This window comes from Magallana gigas, chromosome 10 (assembly GCF_963853765.1).
Source record: "Magallana gigas chromosome 10, xbMagGiga1.1, whole genome shotgun sequence".
Lineage (NCBI taxonomy): Eukaryota > Metazoa > Mollusca > Bivalvia > Ostreida > Ostreidae > Magallana > Magallana gigas.
The window spans coordinates 18,984,563-19,004,277 of NC_088862.1; the positions used below are offsets into that span (position 1 = coordinate 18,984,563).

The 19,715-nt window shown below is 33.4% G+C and overlaps 1 protein-coding gene across 1 annotated transcript; it reads left to right on the forward strand.

Annotated features, from left to right (window-relative positions):
* The first annotated feature begins 654 nt into the window (after positions 1–654).
* On the forward strand, positions 655–17,440 carry LOC105345750 (NADH dehydrogenase [ubiquinone] 1 alpha subcomplex subunit 10, mitochondrial). The gene is made up of 8 exons (XM_011454037.4): positions 655–1,260; positions 2,652–2,738; positions 6,585–6,706; positions 10,120–10,208; positions 11,553–11,607; positions 12,452–12,570; positions 16,207–16,321; positions 17,224–17,440. Exons 1-8 carry the CDS (start codon positions 729–731, stop codon positions 17,308–17,310), a joined length of 1,206 nt encoding a protein of 401 aa, XP_011452339.3. The 5' UTR covers positions 655–728; the 3' UTR covers positions 17,311–17,440.
* Positions 17,441–19,715: the final 2,275 nt, after the last annotated feature.

The window sequence follows — 19,715 nt, forward strand, 5'->3', positions numbered from 1 at the left end:
TTAAATAATGAAATCAAATATTATCGATCCACAAAATGAAATTTTGGTGTATCAATGGTTCATTTGGGTGAGTCGACTTACCGTGATGTTTGAGGGGGTCTTGGTAAAAATGGGAAGGCAAACCCGAGCCGGGGCAAAATAAAAGCCGGGGCAGATCGATATTTTTTCAATTTTCTTTGCTAATAATTAACCAATCTCATTGAAATTTTCGGGATATGTTACAAATCGATATAACTGTATTCGCTGTGAATATGTCTGCACAACATTGTATATTAAGAAATTTATCGACAATTGTTGATTATCAAATCGGATCCGGTTTTAATGACCCGGTTTTTCTTAAAAACTGATATTAATCGAAGAATAATTATTTTCCGTTCAATAAATGACTATTTCTTATTAGTATTTTACATGTTTTACCGGAATTAAACGTGAAATGTTCAGTGTTGTCTTAAATAAGTCCACAAAACCGTAAAATGTCTGCCCGGGTTTGCCTACCTATTTTACCAACTTGAAAATCAACAATCGTCGATAGATTTCTAAATACACATTGTTTTGCAGAAATATTTACAGCGAATACAGTACTGATTTTGGACATATCCTAAATCGATCTGCCCCGGCTTTTATTTTGCCCCGGCCCGGGTTTGCCTACCCATTTTACCAAGACTCAACTTCCGGTATTCAAGGAGACAAGGCCACATTCAAGGCAATCGTAAAACTTTGCCATAATTATGGCGAGTTTGGGTCCTCGGTTTCTGACATTGGGTGTGAAATGTACAAAATCTCAGTTACTCACTGCAGCTCTACCAAGTTGCACCCAGGTTGCAAAATTACGATCTGTAAACGATCCGTTTCCATTGCCCCCAAGACCGAAACCTTTCCGTGGCAGAAAATACAACGCTTTCTGGCAAATGTTTGATTCCCCTATACCGCGCATGAATGAAAATTCCATAGTCGTCCTAGTGGAAGGGAATCTCGGGACCGGAAAGAAAGAATTGGCAAAGAAACTTGCAGAGGAATTCGATTTGTTGTATATTGATGATATTGACTTTAACTCGATGTACATGAGTCCTGTATTTGAGGACTTTAACTACCGAGATTTGAATCAATATGCAGTTGATAGACCGATGTATGTCGGTTTGGACGAATTTTGGGCAACAGAAAAGTTAGAAGACAACCCTATGATTATGCGAAGTCAGTTTGACTCATTCCATCTAAGGTGGTTTAAATATCGGAATGCCTTGAAACACATCTTCAATACTGGTTTGTAATATATGTATAGTCTGTCCCAAGTAATTGCTTCCATCACTTTTTGATTGCTTTTGACAAAAATAAACGGATGTTTTGCGCCATGATGATTTGCACTATTAGTGTGAAACATCTCGTTATTTTTATGATTTTTTAGGCGGGCTCTGCTGAAAACAGTCAAATCGCCAATGTAACTATAAATAGCACAACTTCAAAAGTAAACAAAAAACCAAACAGTGTCAAAGTAGAAGCTTCCGCTATACCAAATAGTTACACAAGGAGCCAAGTTTTGTCAAAAGTGTTGGCATTTTGTTTCTTTTTTTTTTAATTTTGAGAGAATTGTCTATCTTTTTTAGTTTTCTTATTAATAACGTGTTTTAAAAACAAGACTATGCATTTTGGACACATACAATGCGCATAAATTTCCATGAACTACTTTGCTGCGTGTAGGAGAAATGGGGATTGAATATTTAACGCTTGTTGCAAAATTCAAGGCAGCAACTGTTGAACTTTTTTCTACTAGACAGACATATTTTTGTTAATAGCCGCTTACAAAATTTGGTCGCTATCTGACGCTTTGCTGACATTAAAAGCATGAGAGAGAGAGAGAGAAATTGAGAGAGAGATTTTCAGTCTTTACTACAAAGTATGCATAAAGACACACCAAAAGAGTCCGGCTTTTAGTACTTCAGTACTTTGATTTTAACTGTCATCCATCTAAAACATGTAAATTACTTATATTAGCTATTTAAAAATACCTTTAAATTCTGTATGCACATACTTATAATTTTGAAGGCCTTGTCAGAGAAACAGATCATAATTACATGAGGTGCATAATTGTTCGTTTGTATAGACTATAATTATTATTTAATACAATTTTTTTGCGTTGGAAGATCCAAGGACCAACGTAAGGGGCGACTCAGGCGAAAAAGTCGCCTTGGGGCTTGAAACTTTGCCTTGAAATATCATCAAAGAGAAGTTCAAGTTGCCCTGATTTTTTCAATTCTATACTACTATCAATGTTGTCATATAAAAAATTCTAACATTTGGATTTATCTTCCGTATTAATTACTTATTGTTCGCAAAAACTGTTACATTAATAGTTAATTAGTGAGCTTGGTCACAGTACCTCTAGTTTATATTTGCTATTGTACCTTCTTACTGTCATGTAAAAAAGTAAGAAGAGGAGATAGTACTATTTGTAGCTGTCAAGAACAGATATTCACAACCACGTACTGCAAAAAAATATGTTCATTTCAGGGGGCCATTTTAGGTCCATATTTGGGTCCATATCATATATATACAGTCCTTTAAGAGGAAATAAACATTGAATTGATACATGTGATATGCTGTTGGATTTCTCCAAATAATTCGTCAATAAGTTTAACATAATTGTCTTATTTTAGGACAAGGAGTTATTATGGCTCGCAGTGTTTACAGTGATATTGCTTTCTGCCATGCCATGGTGAACAGGAACCTCTTTAAGAAGTCAGGTAATCTAAATTTTGTTGAAATCCAGTATTTTATCACCTACAGAGTAAGTTTCTCCATGCATGCTTCATATCATGCAAATCATATGGAATACTGTATAAAATTTGCAGTGCTCATTTAGAATATTTTATGCAAATTAACCTTTGAATTATTTGGAGACAAAATTCATTAAACTACTTACTTAAACAATCTTAGATTTTCAAAATGGTACCCAATCCTATTGTTTAGGATGAAATGTAAATGGAGCTTAAATGCAACCAATAATTGAAACATGAATGGAATTTATTAAAGCAGAAGTTATTTTTTTTCAAACTAAATTAGTGAGCTAAAATAAAAGGTTTTTTTCTTTTTAGCTCACCTGAACCAAAGGTTCAAGTGAGCTTTTCTGATCACCCGTTGTCCGTCCGTCTGTAAACTTTTCACATTTTCGACTTCTTCTCTAAAACCACTGGGCCAAATTTAACCAAATTTAGTACAAAGCATCTTTATTGAAAGTGGACTATAAATTGTTAAAATAAAGGGCACATCCCTTTTCAAAAGGGAGATAATTGCGAAACAGTGAGTATAGGGTGCGTGTCTTTAAAAATCTTCTTCTCAAGAACCACCGTACCAGAAATGCCAATTTTTTACACAAAAGCTTGTATATATAGTGAAAATTCTAAATTGTAAAAATCGTGACCCTCTGACCAAAACTGGGGCCCCAGGCGGGGTACAAAGTTAAATAGAAATACATAGGAAAAATGTTTAAAAAATCTTCTTCTCAAGAACCACTGCACCAGAAATGCCAATATTAACACAAAAGGTTGTATATATAGTGAAGATTCTAATTTGTAAAAATCGTGACTCCCGGACAAATAATGGGGCCCCAGGCGGGGTTCAAAGTTTAACATAGAAATACACAGGAAAAATGTTTACATGACTTTTGTTCCATTTATTCAACTAAATTGTGCCCCAGAAAACCCAACTGTGTCTCCCTGATTATTGACAACTCATTGCATAAGTATATAAGGTTGTTTAATCAAGAAATGACGGATGAATACGATAAGGTGTAAAAATTCACTAAATATTATTTCAGTTTATCGCTTACATTTTATTTGGATACCGTGCCCGATAAAAATAAAAATTAATATGTAAATTTATTTGTTATCGGGCACGGTCTCCAAAATAAATATAAGCAATAAATTTATCTTGTGATTTTGTTGCAATATTGCATCTAGTTTGGTTGAGCATTATAGATAGGGCAGATCAACGCACATGGTGTGGATTTATTTGTAAAAAACCATACCATAGATAATCTTGTGTCACATGGGAATTAAATTTTAAAAAAAGTATGTTTTATTATAGTTAATGTGTTACCCTCGTATACAAATGATGAACCTGTAAAATTTGTTCAAAGAGTGTTTAAAGCAGAAAGAAGATAATTTATTTTTGAACTTTGAAATTTCTTCGATCTTTGTAACCATGATGAGTTATGATTCATTGTATTACAAATGCATCACTACGTATTTTATAAGGAAATATACTGAGTATACAATCACATGGTGATGTTAAAATTGCATATAAAAATATAGTTGCATATTGTGTTATTTATGGACTTATTGTACGTAAGACCTAACTCAGACAGTGCGTGCACGGATCTCCGCGGGCTCCCTGGTCGAGGACGAATGTGTTCCGGTGCATGGCGAAGGCTATTGTGAACTTTTGTTGATGAACTCATGTTTTATGTGTATTTGTTTGTTGTCTGCTTGGCAATAAATACTATAATATATACAAATTTAGTTACACAAAATATTTTTATTCTGATATTATTTGATATACAACTATTGGTACAGAAATTTAAATTAATGATACCTATCTTAAAGAAAATGTCAGCTCAAGGCCTTTGTGGGCGTTCTGGCCTTTGATATGTATAGTGAAGACTCTAAATTGCAGAAACCGTGACCCTCGGACCAAAACTGGAGCCCCAGGTGGGGTTCAAAGTTTAACATAGAACTACATAGGAAAAATGTTGTAAAATGTTCTTCTCAAGAACTACTGCACCAAAAATGCCAATATTTACACAAAAGGTTGTATATATAGTGAAGATTCTAAATTGTAAAAATCGTGGCCTCCAGACAAAAAGTAGGGCCCCAGGAGGGGTTTAAATTTTAACATATATAGGAAAATGTTTTAAAATCTTCTTCTCAAGAACTATAATGCACCGGTTTGGGATATTACTATGCATACATGTACATCCTTAAATAATGTAGATTCAAATTTGTAAACATCGTGACTCCCGGACAAATGATGGGGCACCAAAAGGGGTTCAAAATTTAAACATTTTAAAAAATATAAAGCTTAAGGAAATGCTTAAAAATTTTCTTCTCAAGAACTACAATGTTATAGTTTGTGGAATTACTATGCATGCATCCCTAGCTTATGTAGATTCTTAATTGGTAAAAGCGTGACCCCCGGACCATAACTGGGGCCCCAAGATGGGTTCAAAGTTTATTATAGAAATATAAAGGTAACATGTTAAAAAAATCTTCTTCTTAAGAATTACAATGCTTCAATTTGTGAGATTACTATCATGCATACAACCTTGCGTAATGTAGGTTTGATAGTTTTAAAAAAGTGACCCCTGGACTAATACTGGGGACCCAAGCTGGGTTAAAAGTTAAATGTAGAAGTAAATATGGAAAATGTTTAAAAATCTTCTTTTCGAGAACTACAATGCTTCAATTTGTCAGATAACTATGTAAGCATCCCCAAAAAGTGTAGATTCGAAATTATAAAAGCCGTGACCCTCGATCTAATACTGGACCTGAAGAGGTGTTTAAAGTTTAGCATAGAAATATAGAGGGAAAATGTTTAAAAATCTTTTTCTAGGGAACTATAATGCTTCAGCTTGTGAGATTACTATGCAGGCATCCTTAAATATTGTAGATTCCAAATAAATGAAGCTTTGGCACTGGACTAATACTGGGGCCCCAAAAGGGGTTCAAAGTTTAACAGAGAAAGATATATTGAAAGTGTTTTTCTCGAGAACTATAATGCTACAGTTTGTGAGATAACTATGCAAGGATCCTCAAATTGTGTAAACTCTAATGTAGTGGAACCAAGAGTTATCTTTCTCGATGTTGTACAGTCTGAGAGTTATTCCTTTTGATGTGGAACTCTTTTATGTTCAGTTTTTCAGGCTGTGTACGTGGGGTCCCGGCGCAGTGCTACACATTTTCATTCCTATGTTACTATTTATGTTGTTAAAGCCAACTATAAACCTCGGACCAATACTGGGGCCCCAGAAAGGGGTTCAATGTTTAAAATAGAAAAAGCATATGCTACGAAATAGAATGTTACACGGAACTGCTGTTCAGGTGAGCGATGTGGCCCATGGGCCTCTTGTCTTTTTTTATACTTATGCACTGCTGCATAAATTCATAGGCTGTGTATTGATTATAATTTTATTCTGGAAAATGAAATATATCAGTTTATACATTGTATATATACTGTAGAAACACATATTTTCGTTGGGTCAAAATTTCGTGTTTGTTTAACCAAATAAAATTCCGTTGGCATTTAATTTCGTTATATTTCTATCTCTTTGTTTTCATTAATACTTTGGTTAAAAATTCGTCATGGATTTAATTTCGTTGATTTATAATGCCAACGAAAATAACGAAATTAAATCCTCAACGAATATTTCTGCTTCTACAGTATATCTCTCTCAGCACTGTAACCACTGTTAAAGGCCTTACCAATATCAGACTGTCATAAGTAAAAATTTTAGACTGCTGGAAAAATAAATGACATCACATCACTGTTTTAACTTGTTTTATGCTTAAACACCTGCTTAATTTATATTTCAGTGTACAAGAAGTATTTGGAGTATACAAATAAAGCTTTTAAATATCTATTTACCCCACATCTTGTCATTTACTTGGATGCAACGCCAGCTTACAGCATGAAAAAGATCAAAGAAAGAAATGTGGTAAGTTATATTGTGTAGAGGTTTTTTCTTATCAATAAATGTAAAAGAAATTTATGAATAACACAAACTGACCAAATGACAGGACCAATTAGAATGTATTTCTTTATGATATAGTAACATCACGACATCGTTCCATGCGATTGTCTGTATCCATGCTTCGATTCGACAAATTTCCCTTTGATGATATGTACAGTGTTGTTTATTTCTACATAACATTCAGAAAATTACAATGCATGTTTTCAAATTATAGTGTTGTTTTTTGCTATGAATACGATTTTCTGTAAAGGTGCAATTTTCAAAATTGTGTTGTTACTACAATTGCTGATTATCAGTGTATGAAGTACATATTAGATAATAGATAAAAAATTGGTTGACATTTGTTGATACCAGGTCCTTTCTAAAATTACTTCAGATTCATCTGTAAGCCTCGTGTATACTGTTGGTAATTGATATTGTTATACTTTCATGTTAAATACTGAAATCTGATGGGTTAAGACGCAGTTCATAATCCGTTCTATTACCCTCAGCGTTAGCAACGCACTTAGCAACGGGTAACTTTATAAATTGTTACATGCGCGAAAATTATGCGCGTATGGTTCGCTGTAGAATTTACGTTATTCCTATATAAAAGCAATAAAAATTTTCTTGAAAATTAAGAGATTCAGTATAACAAAATAAATAGTGCCTGTTCAGGAGGATAACAGTTGAAATTGACACCCCGAGAAAACCATTGTCAACCGACGCGAAGCGGAGGTTGACAATGGTTTTCTCAGGGTGTCAATTTCAACTGATACCCTCCCAAACAGGCACTATTTATATAATGGTTACCGGTACTTTTGATTTGTCATTTAATTCTGTTTTAGCAGAGCACTGCAGGCTTAGGGTAGTCGGTACATGTATACTGTAGAGGAGGAAACATTACAGAGTTTCTAATTTCACCATGTTCGTGATCAGACAATTTTCCATGAACATTAAGTCACAATGAATATTCATCTCCAGAACCATTGGTCTGATTTCTACCAAACTTGACGCAAAGCATCCTTATGTATAGAGGATTCAAGTTTAATAAAATAAAAGGCCCTGCCCTCTTTCAAGGGGAGATAATTAAAAATCATTGAAAATTTGTTGGTATTTTCAAAAAAAAATCTTCTCAGACACCATTTGGCCAGAAAAGCTGAAAATTGTGTGGAAGCATCCTCGGGTAGTGTAAATTCAAGTTTGTTCAAATCATGATCCCCGGGGGTAGGGTGGTGCCACAATGGGGGTCGAATTTTACATAGGAATAAAAAGGGTAAATCATTAAAGGTCTTTTTCTCAGAAATCGATTGGGCAGATAAGCTGCAACTTGTGTGGAAGCATCCTCATATAGTGTAGATTCAAGTTTGTTCAAATCATGATCCCGAAGGGTAGGGTGGGGCCACAATGGTGGGGGGGGGGGGCAAATCTTTACATATTAGGAATATATAGAGTAAATCTTTAAAGATCTTCTTCTCTGAAACTGATCAGCTAGAAAAGCTGCAACTTGTGTGGAAGCATCCTCAGGTAGGGAAGATTCAAGTTTGTAACCATGATCCCCAGTGCTAGGGTGGGGCCACAACTGGGGGGATGTAAAATTTTTACACAGGAATATATAGGGAAAATTTTTTAATCACCTTCTAAAACATAATTTGTCTAGAAAAGCTGTTACTTAAGTTAGTTCAGGGTTCAGGAGTAGGGTTGGGCCACCCGGAGGGTTGGGGGGGGGGGGGGTCCAATTTTGCGTCGGAAAAAAATAAAATTGTTCACTAAATTAAAAACTTTTAATGTTTTTATACTGTATATGTATATGGTTTTACTCTGTGCAAGCATTTTGACTTATTGTTTATTCTTTAAAATTGTTTAGACTTTGGCCTCTTGACAACTCTTCAGCCTCATAAGGGGTTCAAAGTTTGATGTGGGTTTATCTATACTACTATATTAAAATGATAGACTCAAATTTTTGGGCTTTAATACCGAGAAATCGGAAGAGAACTGTCTTTTGTTATATATATATTTTAAACATCATTGGTACTTGAAGATTACCAATATGTTTTTATTTTTTCTCAATCAAGCTTCGATAATTAATAATCAACGAAAATTCCTTTAAAAAATCCGGAAATCATCTGGATTTTTTGGATTTTACAATCTTGCGCATGCGCATTACATTCACGCTAAATCACGGGAGGCTCTTTAGTTTATGTTTCTTCAATATCAGATTTGCACTTGATAAACTTAGAAACAATATTACAAATAGTTACATGTAAATTTTCACTGAATTTATCATATATTCTGTTCATCAAAGAAAATTCGGGAGATAACTCTAACTCAGTGCATTTAATATGAAAAATTCTGAGAGTCATTGTGTGTAAATCCGAAGCGAGTAAAACGGTGGTGAAAAAGTGTAGAATTCTTCATTAATATGAATTAAATTTTAGATGAAAGATATTTACAGCCTCAAAATGGTTTGCTATGAATAATTTAACTGTTATTTTCAATGCAATTTCGGAGTGATTCTGCAATTTTTTGTTACATTACGGGTAAATGTTAGATATTTTAACTGTGGTATAGGCCTGTCCTGAGACACAGTTAGATTATTCAAACCAAGCAGAGTGTAGTGAAATTAATAACATTATTGTAGGCTTAACGCTTGGTTATGTAAATGTCAACAATACGGTGTGTTGATGTATCTATTTTGTAAATGTCTAATATCATATGCAATGTCAACATATGCATGCTCGGGTCAAAGTCTAGTAATCCTTATATAAACATCATCTTCTCAAGAACTGCAATGCATAATATATAATGTGACTGTGAAATCATCATGTTACAAAGGCTCACTGATAAACATGAATATGCAGGGGAATTATTTTTTTTTTTTATACAGGATCTATTATACGACATTATTCAGATATTTTGTATATGACTCCGTAAAGCTGATTATAGTATGTCTATTGTTGCTCAGGTGAGTAATGTGGCCCCTGGGCCTCTTGTAGAACAGAGTACATTACCCTGAATTTTCAGGCCAAAAATGCCAGGTTTGCATTATATAACAGTTCGTATTATATTGATTTCGACAAAATACTAATAGCTAGTATATAACAGATTGAAGACAGTACAGTAATGTGATTTAAATGAAAAATAATGTAAATGTAAGATATGTTCATTACTTATCAGATTTTTTTAGAATTGTGATTTAGATAATTCTATTAGAAGAAATTGATTTGCCATGAAATTCAAAACACAGTAAAAGGTACTAGCAAAGGAAATTGTGAAATTTTAGACATATGGATTTAAAGACATTTAACATGCTTTGATATGAATTGTCTTTTGGAGGACTGAGAAGTGCTCATTTTCGCCAGTCAAAGTGATCTTATCTCTGCTCTTGGATATTTCAGCCTCATGAAGTCAACAGCCCAATCCTAACCGAAGACTTTTTGTCAAAAATATCTGAGGGTTATGACAAGAAGATACTGCCCAAATTGGAGTGAGTATTAGAAGCCAGTTTTTCTAAATGACTATACCGTTGTGAATGTTTCTAATATCTCTTTAAAGTTTGTAATTGTGGATAATAAATAATTAATGTGTGTTGATGTTCGAAAAGTAAGACTTGCAAAATTTCAAATCATTTAAATATACATGTAGCTGTACTTTTGCTGTAGAGAGAACTTTTATTAGGTGTTTGTGTATGGAGAACAATTTGTATATTCAAACCAAACCAGTTTGGAGAAACATTTTTAAGACTATAACACATTCACCTTTTCTAATTAGCTAATTCTTCTGTTTGTTGAGATTTGAATTAAAGATTTTTATATTTTTCTGAAGTTTGAATGAACACACATGTACATGTAATGTCAAACACAATTGATTTAAAGACTAGCTGAACAACAATTTTAATTTTGGATGCAGTTTTGAAACATAAACATTTTTGAAAATGCTCTTTAAGAAGAGTGTTGAAATATTTCATGTGATTGATACGTGCATGCTTTGCTAGAAACAGTTTATGCTAAAGGATTTGCACAAAATGCTTTGTGGTTCACCCAAAACACGTAACACAAAATGTTTCTTGCACAGAAGTTGCAGGCTTCACCGGAGGGGACTATAGCTTTCCTCTGCATCCATCTGTCCGTCGGTCTCTGTCTGTCCATCCGTCTGTCTGTCCCACTTCAGTTTTCCACACTATTATTACAATCGGGTTTGTTATCGGGTTGGTTTGTTGATTCGGGGTACAGAAGACGGTAAGAAATGATATTCTGCATTTAGTGCATTGTTTTTACAAATTTCTACCAGCAAATTATTAATGGACTTATTATAATGTAATAATGGATGTAATACCGGTAATACAAAAAACCCTGTCGATTAAATATACAACACAATGCTTGACACTTAATTTTACAGAACTTATTTGTTTGTTAGAAACAATACAAGGAATGGTACAAGTAATGTACGATATTATAAATGACTACATACTTTCCTCGTTTATTCAATACACACCGAACACTATAACGAACCCGAACATTAAAAAATTGGAATGTAAAAAATTTATTTTCTCGAAAATATGTCAACGAGACGCTACAAAAGTGTAAACTTGATCTGTAGTTTGACATTTTGAAGCTGTTCAGCAAATTTCATATTATTCCTCAAACGCATAAAAAAAAAAATGTGGAAAACTGAAGTGGGACAGACAGACAGATGGACGGATGGACTAACGGATGCAGAGGAAAGCTATAGTCCCCTGCGGTAAAATACAGGTACTTGTAACATGCAATGTGTTCTTTATGAGGAAATAGTTTTTTAAAGACTATGTTGTGTTGATTTTATTTTTTAACAGACCTTTATCTGAAATAATGGTTCTTGATGCTGACAATCTTCCAGATTATGATTTGGTGAGTCATTAAGCAAACATATTCATCTTACATTAACGTCATTATACACGTGTATTTGGGAGATAATTGTGGGGAAAATTGGAAGTCAATTTCTATTTTTATACCCAAGCTCTGAAGCTCTGATTGGTATATTTTTACACCAATCAGACATCAACTTTCTGTTAAATGAGGACTGTTTTTTTTTAGCCTAAATCAAACAAATTTTCATCAAAGTATTTGGCAGCAACTATTTAACGCAGATGCTTGAAATTTAAACACACTATTTGTTTAGGCATGCCATATCTTGGGATATAATTTTTTGTCAGAGATTTCTCAGCAACTATAGATTGCAGATGCTTGAAATTTTAACACACTATATGTTTAGGGATGACATACATGTATCGTGGGATATATTTTTATACCATTTGGATGCCAACTTCCTGTTAAATGACAACTTTTGCCTATTTTGCATATTCACATCAGAGTGGGCGTATTTCTAGTGAGCATTGGCTCACAGATATCTTGTTTTTAAGCTCTTACATGCAGTTAACAGTTTATTACAATCAGTATTTAAAGGTTGTTTGATTTTCAGCTCACATACTGTAAATGTATTGCAATGTACATTTGGCTTTGTATTATATTTAGTGTTTTGGGTGAAATGAAGCTTCAGGTTTATCAAGTACATGGCTAAATGCCATGCATATATGTATAAGAATAGTCTCATTCAGAAATACACTAATTCAAATTCATCTCAACTTATTCAATAACTTTTTTTCTGCCAAATATCGTACACACTAAATATAATACGTTTACAGTAGACTGTAAGCTCTAGTGAGCTTTTCTGATACAATTGTGTTTTCTTAAGCTTGTTGAAGAAATGGAAAAAATTGACTTCAACCCATTCAGAGATACCTTGCTTAGGGATGAAAAATTTGCAGATTGGAGGCTCACACATGAAAGACAATGGGCTTCATATCGAATATGGTACGTATATATTTAAAGCTGAACACCACTCATAAATAGGCACTGTCTCACAGGTATATAAACCCTTTAATCTTGTTGCACACCTGAAAGTTATGGCTGAAGTGTAATATTCCTTTTGTGGTCTTTGGATTTTGTGCATTTATTCCTTGTTTTATGTGCATATTTTGTTGGTAAATAATGCATTGACCTATTTATTTGATGTTTGTATTCTCCTGGCTTGGAAAAAGTGCGTAAAATTTGAAAATTTCATTGCGACCTAGTTACACAGCGATGTAAGATGTACAGTCACACAGGTTAGATCTCTACAGGGAAATAGTTTAAACTGCTAAGAGATCTGCGACTTATAAAGGGGTTGTAGGGATAGCAGTGACAATAGAGCAATGTGGCGAACAGTGCCTTTTACGAGTAATGTTTAGCTTTAATGAAAAAGGAATAATTCTTTCAGTATTATTCCAACCTTTTTTACTGATAGACTTATCACACCCCAAAAACAATGAGCACCTCATAGTATTCAAGGAATGATTCCTTGTTAGGGTCGTCCGTCTTCAGCGGAAGACCCTTCTATTATTCTATTGTTTCTTTTCCAATTTTATTTTTAGGGTCTTCCGTCTTCAGCAGAAGACCCATCTATTATTCTATTGTTTCTTTTTCACTTTTCTTCTTCTTATTATCATTATTAAGGTCTTCTCCGTTTCCAACATCAGTAGATTAACAATTTTGTCTTAAAAGTGAATGGTTTTATCTCATCTACTCAAAAATCAGACGGAAGACCCACAAGTTTTTTTATTTTTATTTTTTAATGTTTTTCTTTGAATATTTAACAGGTGATATTTACCCTCTTACTGATTCAGAATATATAATTATACCCCCGCTCCGAAGGAGAGGGGGTATACTGTTTTACCCTTGTGTGTCTGTCTGTCTGTCTGTCCGTCCGTAACAAAAATTTCTGTCGCATTTATCTCAGCAACTACTTGTCGCAGATGCTTGAAATTTTAACACAGCGTTTGTTAAGGCATGCCATATCGTGGGATATATTTTTGTACCAATCGGACGTCAACTTCCTGTTAAATGACGATGTTGCTTATTTTTTAACCAAAATTTTCAAACAAATTTTCGTCAAAGATTTCTCAGCAACTGTTTATCGCAGATGCTTGAAATTTTTACACAGTATTTGTATAGGCATGCCATATCGTGGGATATATTTTTGTACCAATCGGACGTCAACTTCCTGTTAAATGACGACTTTGCTTATTTTTTAAATAAAATTTTCAAACAAATTTTCGTCAAAGATTTCTCAGCAACTGTTTATCGCAGATGCTTGAAATTTTTACACAGTATTTGTATAGGCATGCTATATCGTGGGATATATTTTTGTACCAATCAGACGTCAACTTCCTGTTAAATGACGACTTTGTTTATTTTTTGCCAAAATTCTCAAACAAATTTTCGTCAAAGAATTCTCAGCAACTATTTATCGCAGATGCTTGAAATTTTTACACAGTGTTTGTTAAGGCATGCCATATTGTTGGATATATTTTTGTACCAATCGGACGTCATCTTCCTGTTAAATGAGTACTTTGTTTATTTTAGCCAAAATTTTCAAACAAATTTTCGTCAAAGATTTCTCAGCAGCTATTTATCGCAGATACTTGAAATTTTAACACACTATTTGTTTAGGCATGCCATATTGTGGGATATATTTCTGTACCAATCGGATGCCAGCTTTCTGTTAAATGTCGACTTTGCTTATTTTGCATATTCACATCAGAGCGGGGGTATCACTAGTGAGCATTGGCTCACAGATTTCTTGTTTGTTTTAAAATCAATCGGCATGTTCTTGAGATATTAAGCATCTAAGTCCTGAAGCGAGAGTCCGATTAGCTCAGTCGTTAGAGTCGTGGACATGTGCCCAGGCAACCTGGGGTCAAGCCCCGAGTGCCAAAAAAAAAAATTCTAATTTTTTGCGTAGATTAACAATTTTGTCTTTAAAGTGAAGGGTTTTATCTCATCTACTCAAAAATCTGACGGAAGACCCACTCATTGCTCGCAACGAGATCGTGTCTAGTTACTTAATATATTTATATAATTTTCAGCAATTGTACAATAAAATCCCATATTTTATTTATTTATTATTTATTTTTATTTAGATTCAAATTTGTTCAAACCATGATCCCGGGGGTAGGGTGCGGCCACAATGGGTGGGTTGAATTTTACATAGGAATACATAGCGAAAAATCTTTAAAAAAAAATCTCTTCTTAAAAACCAATTTGCCAGAAAAGCTGTAACTTGTGTGGAAGCATCCTCAGGTAGTGTTGATTCATTCTAGTTTTTTCAAACTGTAATTCGGTATTATCTCTACGTAATAGTTGATTAATGCAACATGTTCTATTAAGATGTTCAGCAATTTCAATCTGAACGGAGATTATTCTCGCTGCTAGAAATATATAACTAAAGTATATATATGATGAAAAATAAATTGAGTTTTCTCTTTGTTTTAGTGCAGTTTTCTCTTGTTTTAATTGTTAACAAATTCCTATAATTTTACTAACCTGAAGGTCAAGCTTCGAGTTATATGCAAGATACAGAGTTTTGCGCACAATGCTATTATATGTTTGTACACAAAGCTGAGGTCATCCTTTAGTTTGTTTATAATGCAGCTATGCTGAATAGGAATTACCAAGTTTAAAATTCTAAAGTTGAATGTAATAAACTCATGCCTGCCAATACATTAATTTGAATTATAGCTCTTTAACATATGTGACAACATTTTCAGTTAAGTTTATTTTCTTCAATCAAGTGAGTAAGGATATGAAAGGTCATACAAAATGAATCCATGCCTGGTAAATGACAATCGTCTATAATGGAGAAGGCCAACTTTTTCAATGTTTATAATTTGAGTAATTGAGCGCATTCATTCTGGTGCATTGAGGTACACTTTTCTTCTTTCACATATAGAATTCTCTAAAATACAATAAGTAGCAAGTAGTGGAGGGAGAAAATGTACCTTTATGCTCTCATGTATTTTAATCGTTTTATAAAGTGATGGGGGGGGGGGGGCTAAAATAAAGGGAACTGGAAGTTAACCGTGAACACCAACTGAAAATTTAGTTATTTATATTGCATATGATCTTATTTTCGGTAAAAATGGTATTCCATGAAGGTAAATATGTCAAAGATTAAGTATATGCAAAAATACGTGAAAATTCGGATATTCATTTTAATTAATCTACTGAGGGGCCACATGGCACAATATCCTTTGAACGCCCATATAAAGCCAGTGTTGCTCAGGTGAGCGATGTGGCCCATTGGGCCTCTTGTTTTATAGAGTTTGCATCAAATAGCTTTGTTTTGTAGGTAAACCTCATACTGTTGTTTTTAAAAATATAGTTTTGTAATTAAAACATTTAAATAGACAAGGGTATATAATAAATTTATCATTTTAATAGTAACTTGATCCAAAGGGCCGCATCATCACTTGTTGCAAGGCAATTGATTCCTCCTTCCACTGAACTTTTTAAAATTGAAAAATTTATTTTTCATTAAGTTAAACATACTAGTTTAAAAATCAAGAGTAGTTGTAAACAATAGTCATGTAATAAAATATTATTCTGAATTATGGAATTTTTTTATTCAAGGTGTGACTTAGACCCAAGTCATTTTTGGACGTGTAATGACCCCCAGGGTCATGTTGAGATCAGAGATATTCAACTCACAGTCGAGGAATTCACAACATGCCGTGATTATAGGGTGGTATGTACCTTTCCCTTACTCATACAGAGGCTGAATAATTAAATCTGAGGTCTATGCATGTACATATAATAATGAGTGATGACTGTTTGCCCATTTGAATTTGGTAAAAAATGGGAGAGAGGAGATTAAATCTGTTCTGCTAATGTTATAGCTCTAAATTCATACTGGTATTTTGTTGCAAATATAAAAGTAACAATGGTTTTCTTCTTTCATAAGCATAGCCGAAGCTATTTAAAAAAAAAAAGATTTCACAAAGATAAACTTTCAGCTAAAAAATTGTCTATTACAAAGTGAAACATTAATTTTGAATGATAAAACAATTTGTTATCATGATCTGATGCCTCTGTATTGGATTTATTTCAAATGGTTATGTATTACCGTGGAATCATTAGAATTTGAGGTGGCTCAACTTTGGTGGTATTCATGGGTAGAATTTACTTCCACCACAAAAAGTAATTATAAAAGTTTTCCTACTGAGACTGAAAACCGACACATCCACGAAATTACACCCCCACGAATAAGCAAAACTCCCATAATCCACGAAAATTGATCCCCACGGAATTAAATGATTCCACTGTATGGTCAATTTATCATAACTTATGCTGATTCTGTAAAACACCATTGAATTAAATCAGGAAGAAATGCATGAAAAATTATTAATTTCAACCTGTATTAAAGAGGATTTGTGATTCTGGTCACAAGTACTTATACATGTACAAATTGAAAAAAATATCTACTGGTACTGTACATGTAGATAGTCAAAACTATTAGCAAAAATCCCTTTTCTTAAAATTTCAACCATTCCTCTAATTGAGCTGTTCTTTTTACACAAAATCCACTTTATATATTTGTAATTTCAAAATTTCACTGATTATATGTAAGAACACCTTGTATTTTGACAGAGAAAAGAACAGTACTACTATGACAAACGATTTGCACATGGGAAAGATGGAATGAAGGGAGCAATAAAGAGACTGTTTCATATATAAGTCAAGCAGAGTTTGAACAGTAACAGGCTGGTGTAGAAACAGTGGATGGTGTTTATTTCATAAGTATTGACCGTATTGACATTGTTCTTGATATTGTCATTCAAAAGGAATTAAAAAATACTTGTATTTATTTTATTTCTTGTTCTTAGTAGAGAATTTGGTCCAATAAGAAAGGTTGCGGGGTTTTTTGTTTTTCAATAGACTAGTGGAAATTTATTACTGTAAATTCCTTATATTACGCGAGTACTTAATTTTGCGATCCCGCTGGTTTGTATCAAATTGCGAGAATATAAAATCGCAAACGTTGAACATTTCTTCTAATTTCTTATAGTTTTCAACTCTCAGAAAATAATGGCAAGATTTTAAAATCCACGAAGGATGCTTCTCGCGAATTTATGCCGATATTAAATCCTCGCGTTAAATTAGGAATCTACAGTATTCATTCAAAAAGCACTCAGATCTGTGGGTCTGGTATTTGAGACTTTGTTTATAAGCACTGGCTTCAGGATAATAGAATGCGAGTCAATCTGAAGTTGAACAAAAATTACTCAATTTGCACTTAAATTTAAATCCTACTCATAATAATTTACATAAGGTAAAGACTTGAGTTTTGTCTTGAATGAGACTGCCTTGATGCAGACTTAACAGGACTGAAAAGTTATGGCCATTCTTAGACTTTATTTGTCTCCTGTAGAAGAAAGACCTCAGTATAACGATAGAAAACAATTCAAATTTTAAAGTTAAGATAATTGGAAATTTTAAATTTTTTGTTTATTTACATTTTTAAAATTCAAACATACAAAATTTCTATTAACCTGATGTCAATTTTTAAAAAAATAATTTAACCCCTATCTTTCCTACACACTCTCATTCATACACTCATTCAAATACCCAAAAGTAAATGAACCTGAGGTTGTGTATTTAAATGGATAGAAGAAAAATTATATAATATTATTCATAGCAAATTCCAATTCCAATTTTTAATTGGAATTAGTTTTTACATAATGGTAGGTTATGATTAATAAAAACAAATCCATATATTTGTATAAGGTTTTTGATTGGAATTCTTCCCCTTAGTTCATAATGTTTGGGAGCCTGTATTACCTAAAAAGGAAATAATATCTTATGTATATGTAATAAATGTGTTTTTACTGTTAACAAATTTAGATTTATGAAGTAAGTGATCAAAGGACTATATATGATAAGAGTCAATATAGAAATTTAAAATGTAAATGGAATTATTACCAGAAATCTGATTTAATCAGATATGCAAGCAGACTACCAACACCACAATTATCATGGATAAATTTAATAATTTCTTCAGGTTTCACTGAGGAATTATCTTTCACATTCACTAAAAAGTGTTTTCTTTACAATATTTCCTTTTCACAAACAAATTCTGTGATCCGACAAGATGGCGACCACTGGACATGGCTGCCATCCCCACTTAAAACATTACTAGTATTTACATTTTGTAATAATTCACTACTTTATATAGGGCCTACAGTACAAGTAAAATGAACACAAGTATAAACATAAAGTTTATAGAAGGAGCAATAAGGTGGTTCACTTCTAATAGTAAACACGCTCGGTTGTATTCGATCAGCAAAAATATACGTGCTCACATTGCCATTAGCAAAGCGGAAGTCCTCAACATAGCCAGTGGTTTAACCTACTGAGCTAGCCAGAAGTTACTTATAGTGATGTAAATATAGACCATTATGATAGAAATCAGTTTCCGAATTTAGGAAATTAGGGGTGCCCCTAAAAACATCTATCTTAAATTATTCCTTTGAACATAACTTATCAAAATACTTAAGATTTTTTTTAGGAGCAGGCCGGTGTAATGAAGAATAATGACCCCCGTAGAATAATGACCGGGTGTCATTTTTCTACGTTGAATAATGACCCCCCGGTCATTATTCTACGCAAAAAAATGACTCCCCGGTCATTATTCTACGTAGAAAAATGACCCCTTTGCCTGAAGAATAAGTGTCATTTTCATAAAAATGAGCACACTCCACATGAAGAAAAGTGACCCCTGTAGAATAATGACCCCCTTGTAGATTAAAGTTTTTCAGTATATTTTTTTTATTATTTGTGGAAAAGTCTTTACACTATTGTAATTTTTACTGCTGCAGTTTACAGAAAGTAACAGAAATTATAATTCATATTCGTATAAACTTAAAGTGAAAGAAGGGGTATATCTTAGAAAATAAAAATCCTTCCGTTATAACAAGACATTGATTGTATTTCATCGGGGTATGGTTGTCACCTTAACAATTAAAATTTACATATATCTATTGTGTTCCGATAGGGCCTCTCCGACCTAAGTTGCAAAGGCGATAGTGCGAAGGCGAAGGAGCAAAAGTGCGAAGATGCAACGACGAAGCGCGAAGATGTGA

Bases quoted from the DNA above. Each gene is read 5' to 3' on its own strand.
- LOC105345750 (XM_011454037.4), top strand. From the start codon at position 729: ATGGCGAGTTTGGGTCCTCGGTTTCTGACATTGGGTGTGAAATGTACA. The intron at 2,739-6,584 runs GTAATCTAAATT...TTTATATTTCAG, and splicing joins GAACCTCTTTAAGAAGTCAG to TGTACAAGAAGTATTTGGAG. The intron at 10,209-11,552 runs GTGAGTATTAGA...ATTTTTTAACAG, and splicing joins AAGATACTGCCCAAATTGGA to ACCTTTATCTGAAATAATGG.